Source organism: Aotus nancymaae, unplaced genomic scaffold, assembly GCF_030222135.1.
Source record: "Aotus nancymaae isolate 86718 unplaced genomic scaffold, 86718_ANA_hifiasm-v0.15.2.pri h1tg000033l, whole genome shotgun sequence".
Classification (NCBI taxonomy): Eukaryota; Metazoa; Chordata; class Mammalia; order Primates; family Aotidae; genus Aotus; species Aotus nancymaae.
Genome location: NW_026988447.1, coordinates 45,625,353 through 45,643,146, shown reverse-complemented (window position 1 = coordinate 45,643,146; position 17,794 = coordinate 45,625,353). Strand labels below are relative to the sequence as shown.

The following is a 17,794-nucleotide window of genomic DNA, read 5'->3' as shown; positions in this document are numbered from 1 at the left end:
TGCTATAATTTAAATATGAAATTTAAGATTTGCCACTTTCCCCCAGGACAATTTCACAAAATTTCTATTTTCAGTTCTGCTTCATACTTTCACTATCACCAATCCCGTTACAACCAAAATCCCCAAATCAATTAGGAACAAACATTCTTCAGCTCTCTAGCCTTCTTTTGGTTAATGTTACAGCGGTAGGCTTTGCTAGGTCACTAAAATATGAAAGGAATATGAGCCCCATGGCCGCACAGTGGCTCATACCTGTAATCCCAGCACTTTGGGAGCCCAAGATGGGTGGATCACCAGGTCAAAAGATCAAGATCATCCTGGCCAACATAGAGAAACCCTGTCTCTACTAAAAATACAAAAATTAGCTGGGTGTGGTGGCATGTGCCTGTAGTCCCAGCTACTCGGGAAGCTGAGGCAGGAGAATTGCTTGAACCCAGGAGGCAGAGGTTGCTGTGAGCTGAGATCATGCCACTGCACTCCAGCCTGGCAAAAGAGCGAGAATCCATCTCAAAAAAAAAAAAAACAAAAACAAAAAAACAGAATACGACCCCCATAAGGCTATGATTTCTACGGAAATGACTTTCTAATACCCAGCATTACCCATTCTGAATGAACATCTGAGGGCAGGCAGAATTCAGAGCATTTCTATAAGAAAAATTAGTCGGCTGGGTGCAATGGCTCACGCCTATAATCCCTGCACTTTAGGAGGCTGAGGCGGATGGATCACTTGAGATCAGGAGTTCAAGACCAGCTTAGCTAACATGGCTAGCAAAATCATGTCTCTACTAAAAATACAAAAAGTAGCCAGGCATGATGGTGTGCACCTGTAATTCCAGCTACTCAGGTGGCTGAGGCACAAGAATAGCTTGAACATAGGAGGCAGAGATTGCAGTAAACCAAGATTGTGCCACTGCACCACTCCAACCTGAGCAACAGAGCAAGACTCTGTCTCAAGATAAATAGATAAATAAATTAATTAATTTAATGTAATGCCAATGTCCTGCACAAGACCACTATAAATGAGCACACAGAAGGTGCTCTAAAAGCCAGGCATGGTGGCTCATGGCTGTAATCCCAGCACTTTGCAAGGCCAAGCCAAAAAGATTGCTTAAGCACAGGAGTTCAAAGCCAGCCTGGGCAACAATGCAAGACCCCATCTCTATAATAAATTTAAAAAGTAGCTTGGCACGGTGGTGCATGCCTGTGGTCCCAGCTACTTGGGATCACTTGAACCCAGGAGATGGAGGCTGCAATGAGCAATGATCATGCCACTGCATGCTGGTCAACAGAATGAGATCCTGCCTTTAAAAAAGAAGAAAAGGAAAGAAAGAAAAAAAGAATCAACCTGCACAAAACTTTCATCTTTAAAAAAGCTGAAAAGTGGCTTGGCACAAACATATAATCATAAGGATTTTAACCCTATCCCTAGGGTCACCAAACCACTACATCTAATAAAGATCTCAGCACACAGTACACTAAGACTTCTTCCCCACAGGGCATTTCTTGTGTCTATAAAGTCCTTATCTTTCCAACGCCGAGAGTGGTCACAGAGCACAGCAAGCACAAAGTCATCCACGGTAAACAGTACTCAAGTGGCCTAAGAGGATGCTTCCCATGCAGGAGCTCAGTAGCAGGGTGCATAGGCCACTGCCACCACTGTGGGGCAGGCTCACTAGGATTCAGTCACTCCACATAGCAGGTTGTCTCTTGAGTACTGGATAATTAGTGAGAAGTCTTCTACATGCACCAAATTATAATAGATGCTTTGGAAAAGCTTTCTAAGAAATAAAACAGATTTTACTTTGTTTCACATACAGATGAAATTATAAAGACAAAATCTACACACCTAGCAGGAGTGGTGATAATGAAAATTTAAGCTTACTGTATCAGCACGTACAGGTATACTTTGTTTTACTGCACTTTGCTTTATTGTGCTTCATAGACATCGCATATTCTACAAATTGAAGGACTGGGGCAACCCTACATTGAGCTATCTCTCAGAGCCATTTCTCCAACAGCATATGCTTATTTCATGTCTCTGTTACTTTTTGAAAATTTTGGCCAGGCACGGTGGCTCATACATGTAATCCCAGCACTTTCAGAGGCTGAGGAGGGCAGATCACCTTAAGTCAGAAGTTCAAGACCAGCCTGACCAACATGGAGAAACCCTGTCTCTACTAAAAATAAAACATTAGCTGGGCATGGTGGCATATGCCTGTAATTCCAGCTACTCGTGAGGCTGAGGCAGGAGAATTGCTTGAACCTGGGAGGTGGATGTTGCAATGAGCCGAGATCACACCATTGCACTCCAGCCTGGGCAACAAGAATGAAATTCCATCTCAAAAAAAAAAAAAAAAAAAAAGATTGTAATATGTCAAACTTTATTATTATTATTGCTATCATTGTATCTGTTAGAATAACCTGTGATCAGGAGACTTTGGTGCTACTGTTGTAATTGTTTGGGGGGCCACTGAAAACCATACCTATATGGTGGCAACCTTAACTGATAAATGTGTGTGTTCTGACTGCTCTACCAGTGGCCCTTCTCCCACCTCTCTCCCCCTTCTCAGGCCTCCCTATTCCCTGAGACACAACAATATTGAAATTAAGTCAATTAATAACCTACAATGGCCTCTACATATTCAAGTCAAAGAAACAGTCACACATCTCTCACTTTAAATCAAAAGCTAGAAATGACTAAGCTTATGAGGAAGGCATGTCAAAAGCTGAGACAGGCTGAAAGATAGGCCACTTGAGCCAAACAGTCAAGTTATAAATACAGAGGAAAAGTTCTTGAAGGAAATTAAAAGTGCTACTCCAGTGAACACACAAATGATAAGGAAACTGAAACAATCTTATTGCTGATATGGAGAAAGTTTGAGTGGTCTGGATAGGAGATCACACCAGCCACAACACTCTCCTAAGCCAAAGCCCAAACCAGACCAACGACCTAACTCTACTCAATTCTAGGAAGTCTAAGAGAGATGAGGAAGCAGCAGAAGAAAGGTTGGATGCCAGCAGAATTATGAGGTCTAAAGAAAGAAGCCACAGCTATAACATGAAAGCATAAGGTGAGGCAGCAAGTGCTAATGGAGAAGCTGCAGAAAGTTATCCAGAAGATCTAGCTAAGATATTAATAATTAAGAAAACTGGCTACACTAAACAACAGATTTTCAATTTAGATGAAATAGTTCTACTGTAAGAAGATACTATCTAGAATTTTCATAGTGAGAGTAGAAGATGACACCTGTCTTCAAAAATTCAAAGGACAGGCTGACTATTTTGTTAGAGTCTAATGCAGCAGGTGACTTTAGGTGGAAGCCAATGCTCATTTACCATTTGGAAAATCCTAGGGCCCTTAGGAATTGTGCTAAATCTACTCTGCCTATGTTTTATCAATGGAATAACAAAGCCTGGATGATGGCACTGTCATCTGTTCACTGCACAGTCTACTGAATATTTTAAGTCCACTGTTGAGAACTACTGCTCATTTGAGAGATTCCTTTCAAGGATAAATTTTGACTTTGAAATATCATTTCTGAAACACACCTCATAAGGCTATTGCTATCATTGTAATTCCTCCAGTAGATCTGAGCAAAATAAATTGAAAACCTTCTGGAAAGGACTGATATTCTAAATGCCATTAAGAACATGCGTGATTCATGAGATAAGGGCAAAATATCAACATGAACAGAAGTTTAGAAGTCGATTCCAACCCTATGGATGACTCTAAAGTGTTCAAGACTACAGAATAATAAGTAACTGCAGACGTGATGGAAATGGCAAGAGAACTATACTTAGAAGTGAGGCCTGAAGATGTTGGCTGAATTGCTGTAATCTCATGATGAAACTTGCATAGATGAGGAGTTGCTTCTTACAGATGAACAAAGAAAGTAGTTTCCTTAGATGGAATCTACTCCTGGTGAAGATGCTGTGAATATTGTTGAAATGACAACTAAGAATTTCAAATACGGCATAAATGTATCTGATAAAGCAATAGTAGGGTTTGAGAAGACCGACTCCAATTTTTAAAGAAGTTCTACTGGGATAAAATGCTATCAAAAAGCAAAGCATGCTACACAGAAACTTTTTGTGAAAGGAGGAGTCAATTGATGCATCAAACTTCATTGTTGTCTTATTTAAGAAATTACCAAAGCCACCCCAACCTTCAGCAACCACTACCCTGATCAGTTAGCAGCCATCAACATCAAGGTAAGACACTTCACCAGAAAAAGTTTCTAACTCACTGAAGGCTCAGATAATCATTAACACATTCTAGCAATAAAGTATTCTTTAAGGTATGTGCATTTTTAGACTAATATAATGCCACTGCACACTTAATAGACAAAAGTATAGTATAAATATAACTTTTACATGCACTGTGAAACCAAGAATAGTATGCTCTTTTACTGAAATATTCACTTTCTTGGAGTGGTCTGGAATGAAACCCAGAGCATCCCCAGGTGTGTAGAGGCTAAGTGTTTTGCCTATGTTACCTCATTTAATTTAATCCTCACAACAATCCAATGAGGTAAGCATTATTACAATCAACTCATGAAGAAGAGCAGTTTTAAAGAGCATTTTTACTGCTATGGAGGCAGAGCTAGATCATCTTTTTAGTCACAGTATCTCCAGTGCTCGGCACGGGACCTGACACATAACAAATGCTCCATAGCTATCAGTCAAATAAAGGAGTTAAGTAACTCGCTCAGCCAGCAAAAGTCAGAGCCAGGAATCTACTTCAGGTCCTTCAGACAACAAAGCTCATGCTCTTTCTACTGCCTAAAACTGCCTTTCTTAATGTTATCCAAACTGGGTTAGGTTCTGCATTCTTTCTGATTCTATAACAAGTGCTTGCCTTTTCCATTCACTCTAGGCTTATTCCATCTTTCCATAAAACAAATTCTCCCCACTGATCACTGTTGTAGCCAGTCTTGAAGATGGATGTCTCAACCCCTGGGATGTCTCAACTCCTGGTATCCAGATCATCATGTAGTCCTTTCCTGCACTGTGCCAAGGTTGGCCTATGTGACTAATAGTATTCAGCAGAAGTGATGCTGTGGAATGTTATTTCCAAGATTAGGTTATAAAAGTTTGCAGCTCACCCTTTTTCTCTCTTTTTTTCTCTCTCTCACTCTTGCTCTCGCTTTCTCATCACCCTCTCTGGGATAAGCAGGCTGTCATGTCCTGAGCAACCCCAAAGAGATCCCACGTGGTGAAGAACTGAAGCTTTCTGCCATGTGAGAGACCATGGACACAGAATCTCCAGCCCTAATCAAGTCTTCAGAGACTTCAGACTTCAATCAAGTTTTTGCTGGCTGACTACCTGACTGCAACCTCATGAAAGTCCCTGAACCAGAACCCCAAGAATCCTCAGCTAAGTTGCTTCTAAAGTCCTGATCTTTACAAATTGTGTAAAATAATAATGCATGGTTGTTATTTTAAGCTGTTAAAATTTGGAATAAATTTGTTACAAGAAATAGATAACTAATATGACCATAAATACATACAGATAAGGCAGGCTACATGAAAGTCATTCTGAAAAATAACTCAAAAGTCATACTCTAATAGAAGTGACTGACAGAACCTTCGTATTAGTCAAATATTAGGTTATGAAAGATTCTGTTTTATGGCTGGGTGAGACATAGACACTGGGAAGCAGGGTTGGTCTTCAACAGAAGAAAAGGAAACTTCCTCTATGGTTTCTGGGATGAGAGGCACAGAAAGTCCCACCTAATTAAAAATTTCCCCTACACCTAACCTGATAGGCTCTGATCCTGAAATTTTACTACAGTGTACAATTATAATAATTTCAAGAGATCTAAATGTCACCTTTTTTACATTTTTAGCACATTAGCTAGCAGCCAAAATAAGGCGAGAGGAGACAAAAGGAAAAAGAGACAAGAATAGACGTTGCCTAGGCATAACCTGTATATGAAGAAGAAGCAGGTGCAATGCTTTATAATGAATTAAAGATAGTTTGGGAACATAAAAAATCAAGGAACACATAATATAAATAACTTAAAATATATATTCTAAAATTAACCTGGTTTAAAAATGTTCAGCAGTTTCAAAAATATCTAATACCAAGTTCAGAAACATGAAGGGTTTTCTTTCTAAACAGTATCTCAACTCTAAGGTATTAGAACAGAGGGGTTAGAAGAGTGGACAATGAAGACATATACCCTGGGTTGAAGTTCAATCCAGCCACTCACTGGCTGTGTGGTCTCAAGCAAGTTACTTAGACTCTCTTGTGGATCAATATCCTTATCTGACCATGGAAGATGAAATGTATGTGATAATGTCTTTCTCATACAATCACAGTAAATAGTTAATAAATACATTAATAAATGAATAGCTACTTAATGGCATGCAGTAAGCATTCAGTAAGTGTTAGCTAACATCATTACCATTTTAATGATTAACACAGATTTCAACTTTACCACTATATATAACTTAAGTATAGTTCTACAAATACATATTTGCCCTGTCAATAAACTACAAACTTAACGAAAATAATATTGATAAGTAATAAAATTCCCTGACATATGGCCAAAGTAGGGAAGGTATTTAAAATCTCACAGGACCAAGTGGTTGCATTTTTACTTTAGTTTAAAATTTTACTCTAATAAAACACAAAGATGTACTTTACTGGAAGATAACCTATTAGAAGATTGATCTGCAAGTTATTTAGATGTTATTTTTAGGTTATTATTGAAGAAAATCGCTAGCAGTTGTACTTTACCATTTTGTGACAGTTTCTTAAAAATATGGTAAAAATACCATTTGTATAAATCTGGTAGGAAAAAAACAGAAATAGGAAAGATAGAGATTTCCTATGTAAGGAATTCCTATGTAATTTCACATGTAAGTAATAAATCTTTTTGGTATTTCTTTTTGTTGGTTGCTTAGTTGGTACTGCTGAATTCTGTATCAACATTATTTATTATTCCTGTGGATCTTGGTAGCTTAGTGACAATGAAGAATGTCTTATTTGTGCTTGAAAAACAACGTGGCTTCTCTCTTTAGAGAGCCACATGCGATTTTCCAGCTCTCCATATTTAAATTTCACATGTCACCAGAGAAGACCCCAGGATACATTGCCTATGACTGTCCATCCTCAGGCAAGGCAGAGAAAGGAGGTTCAACAATCTGTGATAAAATAACTGCTGGTAATGAGGATTCTAAACCAACATCAGAACTGCGGCAGAGCTGTGAGAGTATCTCAGCTCAATACCCAGAGCCTTCTCACCTCATTTACACCATCCTCACATCCTGATACCCCTCATGAAGTGCAAGAGAACCCAAATGTTTTTATCTTTTCATGTAAATTGATCATGTATGGCAAACAGTCCCAGAAAAGACATACCTGAAAATATGTGCCTAAGAATATGAGCTGTAGCACTCCATCTCTGAAATGTTAAAAGAATTAATAGTTTCAACTGTAAGTGGTATAAAATATTCATTTTCTATCAAAAGACAGAAATGTGTAAGAGTCTGCAAAACACTAACTAGGTCAGAAATATTTTTAAGCTACATATACATTGTTTTCCTTTAGTGCAACAAAATTAGCATTTAATAAGAATCACTCACTTCTTACGGGGCTTAAGAACATTTTAGTTCATTTTAAGCCACAACTTTCACATTTAGAATTTTCTAATCATAGTTGTAAACTTTTCAGAAGTCTGAACAGACAGTTAAATGATTATTCTGAAAAGTGTGCATATGGGAAGAACTGTTTGCTTACTAGATCCCTCTTTGATAATTGAGATACTTAAGTTATTATTTCCAATGCAAATTTTCTAAAATCAAATAAATTGCAAAACTAGAAATATAATCATGTCTCCAAGAAGGAGTTCCAATCTTCTGCCAAAACAGACCTCAACGTCATAATCCCTTGTCCAAAAAAGTTGGACCAAGTATTGACGTTTTCCACCAAGCAAGCCACATAGTCACAAATGTTTCTCATTTACTCCACTCCTGGGATATACGGCTGAAATAAAAAATTTCCTGAATATCCCAAATTTCAGATGCAATTTGGAATGCAAGTGATTCATAATGTTATGCAGGAAACATTGTGATCTTCTTACCAACTCAGTGTTTCTGGAATGCAATCTTCAGGAGATCATTACAACCAATTAGAAGGCTGACATCCCTTTCAGCCATGTGACCCAACTATTATGCTCTCTGCCCTTAGCTCAGATGTGATTTTGAACCCTCAGCAATCCTCTACTCCAGCTACTGTTCAAAATAAGAAAGAGTTACTTCAAGGGAACTAGCAAAGATCCCTACCGTGATCTATGACAAAAAACATGGTAGCAGTGCACTGCATCCCCATTAAAAAAGTGCAAAACAGTGTTAAAAGAAATTAAAGGCCAGGCACAGTGGATCACGCCTGTAATTCCAGAACTTTAGGAGGCCAAGGCAGGTGGATCACAAGTCAGGAGTTATAGACCATCCTGACCAACATGGTGAAACCCCATCTCTACTAAAAATACAAAAATTAGCCAGGCGTGGTGGCGCACACCTGTAATCCCAGCTACTCAGGAGGCTGAGACAGGAGAATCACTTGAACCCAGGAGGCAAAGGTTTCAGAGAGCCAAGATCGTGCCACTATACTCCAGCTTGGGCAACTCCATATCAAAAAAATAGTAATAATAAAGAAAGAAATTGAAGCCACTGTCACTGCTCTGCACCAAAAGCCTCTCAGAGTAGCCTCTGAACATACTTAGATTCTAATTCAAGAGTAAAATTTCAGTGAGCCTTCCAGTTACATGAGTCCTTTTCTAATCCCACCTCATTCCCCTTGTTAAGTCACTAACAATTTGTTGGAGTACCTGTCATCTTTTGTGATTTATATTTTCTTTCAAGGAAAAAACACAGTTGATATAGAGGAAGAAAAGTACTGCACTGAAGGTACTAAATGAACATAAAAACTGTAAGTCTTAGACAATGTGATTACTGAAAATGGTGAAAGATCAAGGTATAAACGCTTACTGACATTGTTTTCCATTAACTAAAGGTATCATCACAAGGAAAATAATCAATTAAGGGGAACTCCTATGCAAGGATTACCTAAGGGAATATAAGACGAAACTCATAACACTTTGAAAGTTTAGGCAAAGAAAGAGACCTACTGATTCTACAGAAATAACAGACAATAGGAAGACATTTCTCAAATGGAAGGAAGTTGGGGAAGGCTTAAAATCATTACTTACACAGAAAAAGAAAAAAAAATCTAGCATAAAGAATATTCTCCACAGTCACAATGATGGAGAACCTACCAAAACAATGGATTGGCTTAAGGTAAATTCATGGCTCTATAGGCAATTTTGACAATAGTAACATTTACAAAGAAACAAACTGAGTCTGTAAATTAAAATATTGACATAAATGATGTTTCCATGAGATGAGTTTGCCTCAGAAAGCCATGAAAAAATATATAAATACATAGAAAAAAATAATATCTACATGTTAATTAAAAAAATAAGATCAGTTTAAACTTGTGGTTGGATCAATGCCCATCATGAATGATTGGAAATGTGGCTTGAATATATCTGGCTGTCAGAGATCCTATTTTCCATCTCACCTCAGCTGTTTGATAAGAGTCATCTCTCATGTATCCATACAGAAAGGGACACTAATCACATTGATTATCTAATACTTATTTGTACTGAAAAAAATTGGTTAGATGACATTAGGAAATTAAATAGTCTAGACGACTGTTTTCTAGTTACTTGAAAACTTGATTCTATGAATTTTCCTTCTCGCTGTTGATTTTATACTGAGAATTGAATGAAATCAGTGTAATTTCAACAAATTGTCAAACTATCAGAATTTCTATGAATAAATGACCACAGGTATATGAAGCTTCTTCAATAGTGCACATGGTAGATTCTCAAATACTGTTCATTTCTTATGCTTTACCCTTCCCCTCTTACTTTTGCCAACCAGAGCTTTACTTTCTTTTCTGCAGTTTAGGATCCAGGAAGATGAGCTTTTACACATAATCAGTCAAATCTCTGCCAGAATTTAACATTTCCTTACTCTTTTGGTCATCAGATCAATGTGTTCTAACTGTAGGGCTCCTCTAAAAACTGCATCATTTTCTCTTCTTGCCTTAATTTCCATTGAGGGATCACCTAACTTTAATGCATACTTTGTATCAGAACCTAATGTTTTGTCCAGCAGTATGCTAGCATACTGGGAAATGGAATTCAATAAAACATGATTCCCACCAGTGATAGTTAATTTTATATGCTAATCTGACTAGGCTACAGGGTGCCAGATAGTTGGTCAAACATTATTGTGGGTGTTTCTGTAAGGGTGTTTTTGGAAAAGATTAACATTTAAATCAGGATACTTGAATAAGGTATACTGTCCTCTATAATGCAGGTGGGCCTCAACCAATCATACTGAGTCCTGAATGAAACAAAAGGCTGACTTACCCCAGAGTAAGAGAGAATTCTCCAAACAGCCTGAAACCTGGAATACTGGCTCTTCCTGCCCTATGGGTTTCCAAGTGGGATATCAGCTCTTCCTGGTTCTACAGCAGCTTCTGGCCATTGGACTTAAACTGGTATATTAGCAATGCAGATTTTAAATTTACCAGCTCCTATAATTATGTGGGCTAATCCCCTATTTTTTTTATATATATACATATATAAATATACACATATGTATATACACACATACATATATATACACACACATATATACATACACATAGACACATATATACACACACATACATATATATATACACATACAACCATATATATATATATATGTATATATCTTTTTTATATTAAAAAAAGGAATATAAGGATATATGTCCTCCTTTTTTTGGAGCCATAGTCTTGTTCTGTTGCCCAGGCTATAGTGCAATGGCATCATCATGGCTCACTACAGCCCTGACTTCCTGGGCTCAAGTGATCCTCCCACCTTAGCCTCTCAAAGTGTTGAGATCACAGATGTGAGCTACTGCAACTCGGTTTCTCTGGGAAACCCTGACTAACACACCACCTCCAACAAGCTCAAAGCCTAGTCATGGGGAATATCCCCAAGTAAACCTTCTCCATAAAGCCTCTCTCAAAGAGTAACACAAGGTACAGTATTATGAACCAAAAAAACTGTCAAACAAATAATACTATCAAGCATTCACTAAATGCCAGTGACAATATCAGACTATGTAATTCATTCCCTCAGGAATTCTCATAAAGTGAGTGCTCTGATGTTAGTTTATAGCTAGGCTTGCCCTTTCCTACATATGCTGACTAGATGAGATTTCTCTGCTTTTATGAGTTAGTTACTGTTATTTGAAGCAGGTCGTTTGGAAATAAATCTAAAACAGGGAGTACAGATATATATTAATTCATCCCCCCTCACAGTGCATAGTACAAATAAGAAGCAAATAAGCTCACTTGAATGGCAGCCAAGTTCTTCTGCTCCTGAGATGGTGCCTCATGAACGAAGCGAAGCCAATTGGAGTGCCGTGGGTTGGTGGCATCCAAAATGTACAAAACTTCTCCCTTACTCCCACGAACCTGAAACATTAAAGGCTCCTGAGTTTACAATGGAAGTCAGAATATTAGCTTTTAAACACATCAAGGTTAGAGCATGATGTTTTTTCACAAATATATACCTTTTTTATTGATAGGTGATAAATAAAAGATTAACATGCATTCTTCTCTTAAACACATGTATAAGTAAAGCCTACTATTTCATTTGGCAGATGTCTAGATGACTCACAACTGCAATGAACTCTCAGAAGCTTCACGTGTTAAGAGCCGTTTTCTGGTCAAAATTATTTTGCTTTGTAGGTATATTCCAGTATATGTATTGCAATTGCAATTGTTCAGAGAATAATCATTATTGCAACCTTCCCCTTTTCTCCAAAGAGAAGGGTCATACTGCTTATTTCCCAATTGAGAGGGGTGGAATTGGAGCAATCAGTTCTATTTCTCTCTGGATCTGCTTACTGAATCATCTCCATATAAGGAGAACTTGTTCATCTAGCCAGTGAGAATCTGACATCCAATGAGACAAAATGTCATGTTCTTTACCAGTGAATGAATGAAACAGTGTCATTTTATCCTTTCATGCCCCACTCACAGATTGCTGAGGACAGTGGGCTCTCTGGTTTTTGTCTCAGACCAAATGATCTCGCTGCTCAGACCTACTCTACATTCAACTGGAGAGAGGAGGGAAGTAACTCCCAAAGCAGGTAGCTCATTGGACATTCTTGAATCCAAGTTGTTTGAAATCTAGCTTCTCCAAAACCCCTGCATTATCAGTTGCTAGGCACTTTCCCAGTTTATAAAACTAACATGCCATTCTCCATTCAACTCTCATTTCATGTTTCTATTCCGCTGGAATCCAGAAAGGGAGGGAGAGGAGTGATTAGCACTCCATATCTCCAACACCAAGTAAGTAACGCAAATATACAGATTACAAATTCATCTTGGCAGACTTGGTAAGAATTCTACATTCCAAACTTTATTTTATAAAATAAAGAACAATCAGTCCAAAAAGGCATGTATTTTCATGATACATCTGGACAATCATTTGTTCATTCAACAAATAATTATTGGATTCTTAATGGCTGAAGGTATCAAGAATCTTTCAGTGAACAAGACAAAGCCGCAGGCCAGATGGCACTTAAAAGTAAACAAATGTAAAATATAATTTCATTTAAAGATGAGCACTGTGAAGACAACTAAAACAGAGCAGGAGAAAACAGAACTAAGAGAAGGGCTGTATTAGATAAGGCAGTCAGGGAAAGCCCTTTGATGAGGTGACCTTAAATATTCTAAAGGGAGGGAACAGACCAGTAGAAGGCTGGGGGAAGACTGTTCCCATGAAGAGTGTACAGCAAGGGAAAGGCAAAGAGAAAAAGGCCTTGGGTTTGGAGATGAATCAGGTGCATTCAAAAACAGTAAGAAGGCTATGGAGCTGGAACAGGAGGAGCAACTGAGAAAGTGGTGGGCGTTGAGATCTGACAGACTGGCAGACACCAGATCATGCGGAGACCTACAGGCCAGGAAGCCATCTAGACAGTTACTTTGAGTAGGTACAGTTATTTTTACCCAAAAACATTTTAAAAAACATCTGTTACATGCACTGCAAAAACTGACAGTTCAAGATTCTTATATACAATATCCAGGGAAGAATACAGTTTGCCTGTTCCTACTATCTGACATACTGCCATGTTTCTCAAACAATTCCTATTTTCTTAAATGCCTAAGGATCCTCGATAATCCTTTAAAAATCCCCTTTATGAAATGCCAGGCCATTGCTGGGAAGCAAGAATTTCATTTTTAATAATTTTTAAAAGAGCAATTTAGGACTATAAAGACCTCATATTTATATACTTAAGATGCTTACACGTGAAGGGATGGGAATTTGTAACACTTCTCATTAAATAGCAAACTCTCACTGAAAAGATCTGCTTTGGGAGGTGCCTGAAAATTGTCCTGCCTCCCTACTTACCCTTCAGAACATTCACTGCCCACTGGGAAATTCCAAAAAAGTCCAGCAACACTGATATGATAGAGAGAAAGTACACTCTAAACCTATCCCTCAATGAGCATGCCAGTTCACATTTCTTTTGGCAGAGTGTACAAATAATTTTAAATATTTGGATATAAAGTCCTTCCTTTCAGGTACCCCCACAGCTATAGAACCAAAACCGTTTATATTGACAAACAGCTAAATTAAGCACAGCAGGTGGCAATGCCGCCTCATACTTGAAAGAAAAATCTTCTCAGGAGAACTGAAATTGAAAATCTGTAACTGTTACTGAAATCTACACAACCCGACTAATTTTATGTAGTGAAACACAAATGGGTTTGCCCAGGGCATATCTCAGTTTGAGAGGACAGCACTACTTAGAGAATAGATTATGGCCCTTCTTAATCATACACTTGTCACTTGGTAGTAAGCACAATATACATCAGATGTGTTTAACATTTGGAATTCTTTCTTCAAAGATATGAAATAAAAAATATTTCTCTGTGACTTATTATAGTAAGAACATTTGAGTTTTTACCAGGGGCACTGTTTGTTCTTTGTGTATTTCATAATTCAGCCTTTTCCCAGGCCCTTTGGCCCCAGCAACGTTCAATTATTCAGTATTAGTAACTTATTTTTCTTTTCAGTCCATTAGATATATGCACTTCCTGGCTATCACTTTCTCACGCAATATTCCATCTTAAGGGAAACACATTATTTGATTTTTTACTAAAATTGTTCTGAAATGTTATCACTTTTAATACGCAAATTTATGTGCCGATTTATTTTCTTCTCAGTACAATGCTATCACAGCCAGCAATATACTACGTTACCTACATATTCACATTTGAAATAACCTTCTTTGTTCATTAACAGAATCACTGCCCATTGTATTCCAAATATGCTTACCCAAACAACTTTTAAGTTCTTAGATAGTCTCTGCTCTCTGGGGCCCACCTGTTTCCTCCAGCTTTCAAGTGGCTGGCCATTTCCTCATTCCATCAGTCTAGTCTTCAACACTCCACCAAAGCTGGTAGATTACCTGTGCACACGCCTTTTATCTCACTACCCTAACCACAGCGTTCTCCTTGCTGACATACCATCTCAAAGAGACATCCACAAGTAATCTAATCCATCTTTCCTCTTTCCAGAGACACCAAATCAAAACGACTCCAGACAGCTGGCTATTATTAAAGTCTCCATTTATCTATTTTAGTTTGATACTGAACCCTGAGGTAATAAATTGAATATTTTTAAAATCTAAGGAATAAAAAAGATTGAAAATTCCTCCTAGTACCATGTTCCAACAACTCACTAACTTTTGCTGCCAAAGTGTATTACGTTCCTATCAAAACTTAGTCTTCCAAACGCCATCTTCTTTTATTTGAATTTTCTTGGAAATGAAGTGTATTTGTTACTGTCTGACTTACTGCATACCTGGGGCCAATGATGAAGTCAACAGTCTCATCGTGTAGTAAAAACCATCTGTCCCAAAATCCTGCTTGATTTGCACAGGCTTCCTATAGTAGTTACACAGAAAAGTTAGCTAAAGTAGGGAACAGGCCAGGCAGGTGGCTCACGCCTGTAATCCCAGCACTGTGGGATGCCAAGGTGGGCGCATCACCTAAGGTCAGAAGTTTGAGATCAGCCTGGCCAACATACAGTGAACCCCATCTCTACTAAAAAATACAAAAATTAGCTGGGTGCGATGCCACACGCCTATAGTCCCAGCTACTTGGGAAGCTGAGGCAGGAGAATCGCTTGAACCAGGGAGGCAGATGTTGCTGTGAGCCAGCGCCACTGCACTCCAGTCCGGGCAGCAGAGCAAGACTCCATCTCTCAAAATAAAATAAAGTAGGAAAGGGAAAGGTACCCTTATGTGAAAATGAAAACTTTTATGCTTCTATATAGTTGACCATATCTCTATGACTTTGCCACTTTACATTTAATGAAATTATCCCCTTATGGGAACGTGGCAGGATCTAGCCTCTGTTAAATGCTACTGACATCACTTTTCAAGTATCTGAGAGAAAGAATGTGCTGGTCATTGCTACCATGTATCTGTACCTTTTTTTCAGACTAAAGGTTCACAACACTGAGTATGTCATAGTTGATTTTGTGTTCCCACCCAGAAAAGACAGAGGAAACCACAAAAAAAAAACTCAGCTCAATTAGAGAAAAACCCTAACGTGTAAATGAAAGAAGAAAGTGGAAATAGGGAGTCAATACGAATCTTCTTTTCCTAAATTTGAATATTTTATTTGTTAAACTGGGTCAACTATAGACAGAGAAGCTCAATTATTATTTGGACGGTTAATTTACAAAGAAGAGTCTACAATGTTGCTTACTTTATTATTTTCCTTCAATCATTTCTAATGCCTGAGGAATTTTTCACTAACTATGTACATTCCATCAAGGCACCAAGGGCAAAGCCAATCAGCCAGGTTTGCCCCCTAGAAGTGGCAAAATGTAACTGATAAAATCTGATTTAACATACGGTAAAATTTAATGGCAGCAAAATACAGTCAGTTCCAAAAAAGACAGCAATAACATCCTTAATGAGAAGTTACAATATGCTATGTTACAGTATTTATTTATTAAATAAAACATATTTCCCTTTCTTTCAATAAGGCTCTTCAAAGAAAGTAGTTTTAAGCACTAAAATTTAAAATATGGATGTCTTTAGAGTATAAAATGCCATCACATTTTTATATTTAAATTACAGGCATTCTTTCTGCAATTGTTTTTAACTAAAGTAAGGCCACATGCCTTGCCTTCAGTGTTTAATTACCCAGACTTCACAATATCTTTAGGAGCACAAAAAAACAAATGTGCTCAAGTGATCAATTCTGACAGCACACTGTTGTCAGATTTAAACCTAAGAGAGAGACACTTTCAGAAATCAGCAATGATCATAGTTAGGAAACTAGTGATCTATGGTTTCACTAAGAAAAGGGCATGAACTAATTTACACTCCCACCAACAGTGTAAAAGTGTTCCTATTTCTCCACATCCTCTCCAGCATCTGTTGTCTCCAGATTTTTTAATGATTGCCATTCTAACTGGTGTGAGATGGTATCTCAATGTAGTTTTGATTTGCATTTCTCTAATGGCCAGTGATGATGAGCATTTTTTCATATGCTTGTTGGCCTCATGTATGTCTTCTTTTGTAAAGTATCTGTTCATGTCCTTCGCCCACTTTTGACCATTGTGGAAAACAGTGTGGCGATTCCTCAAGGACCTAGAAATAGAAATTCCATTTGACCCAGCAATCCCATTACTGGGCATATATCCAAAGGATTATAAATCGTTCTACTATAAGGACACATGCACACGAATGTTCATTGCAGCACAGTTTACAATAGCAAAGACCTGGAACCAACCCAAATGCCCATCGATGATAGACTGGACAGGAAAAATGTGGCACATATACACCATGGAATATTATGCAGCCATTAAAAACGAGGAGTTCGCGTCCTTTGTAGGGACATGGATGAACCTGGAAACCATCATTCTCAGCAAACTGACACAAGAACACAAAATCAAACACCACATGTTCTCACTCATAGGCGGGTGTTGAACAAGGAGAACACATGGACACAGGGAGGGGAGCACTATACATGGGGGTCTGTTGTGGGGGAGTGGGGGGGACAGTGGGGGGGGTGGGGAATTGGGGAGGGATAGCATGGGGAGAAATGCCAGATATGGGTGAAGGGGAGGAAGGCAGCAAATCACACTGCCACGTATGCACCTAAGCAACAACCTTGCATGTTTTTCACATGTACCCCAAAACCTAAAATGCAATAAAAAAAAAAAAAAAAAAAAAAAAACAACAACAATAAAATCTTAAACAGAAGAAAAAAAAAAAAAAAAAAAAAAAATTTAATTATCATCAAGAGAAAAACTTTAAGAAAAATAAATAACTGCAAATATATAAATGCAAAAAAAAAAAAAAAAAAGAAAAGGGCATGAGTCCCCTCCCCACCTCCCGCCATTGATTGTTCAAAGGATTCTCTCAAAAATTACTGCTTGCTTGTGTGCTTACAAACGCACGCACACACACACACATGCACACACCACTGTAGCTTATCTACTTTTAACTCCCTTCTACCTTCCCTCCCTCTGCCTCCCATCTGCCAATTGCTATCTGATAATCCTAACCCATGGATTCCCCTATCTTCATATGGGAAAGCAGATGGAGAGGAAATGCAGGCTTTTACAGATCCCTGTTTCTTTACTAAATAACATCCATCATATAATACATATTAAGTTAATACTTAAT

General features: G+C 38.0%; 1 protein-coding gene across 7 annotated transcripts in view; it reads right to left on the bottom strand.

Moving 5' to 3' along the window:
• Positions 1 to 17,794, bottom strand: part of PRDM5 (PR/SET domain 5) — a 221,256-nt gene that overhangs the window by 141,318 nt on the left and 62,144 nt on the right. For 6 of the 7 annotated variants that reach the window (XM_012473048.3, XM_012473046.2, XM_064383912.1 and 3 more), the window contains exon 3: positions 11,424 to 11,546. In XM_012473048.3, the coding sequence (XP_012328471.2) occupies positions 11,424 to 11,546 (123 nt within the window). Of the gene's footprint in view, positions 1 to 7,369; positions 7,413 to 11,423; positions 11,547 to 17,794 lie in introns of all 7 variants that reach the window. The other variant, XM_064383913.1, reaches the window with a different exon arrangement.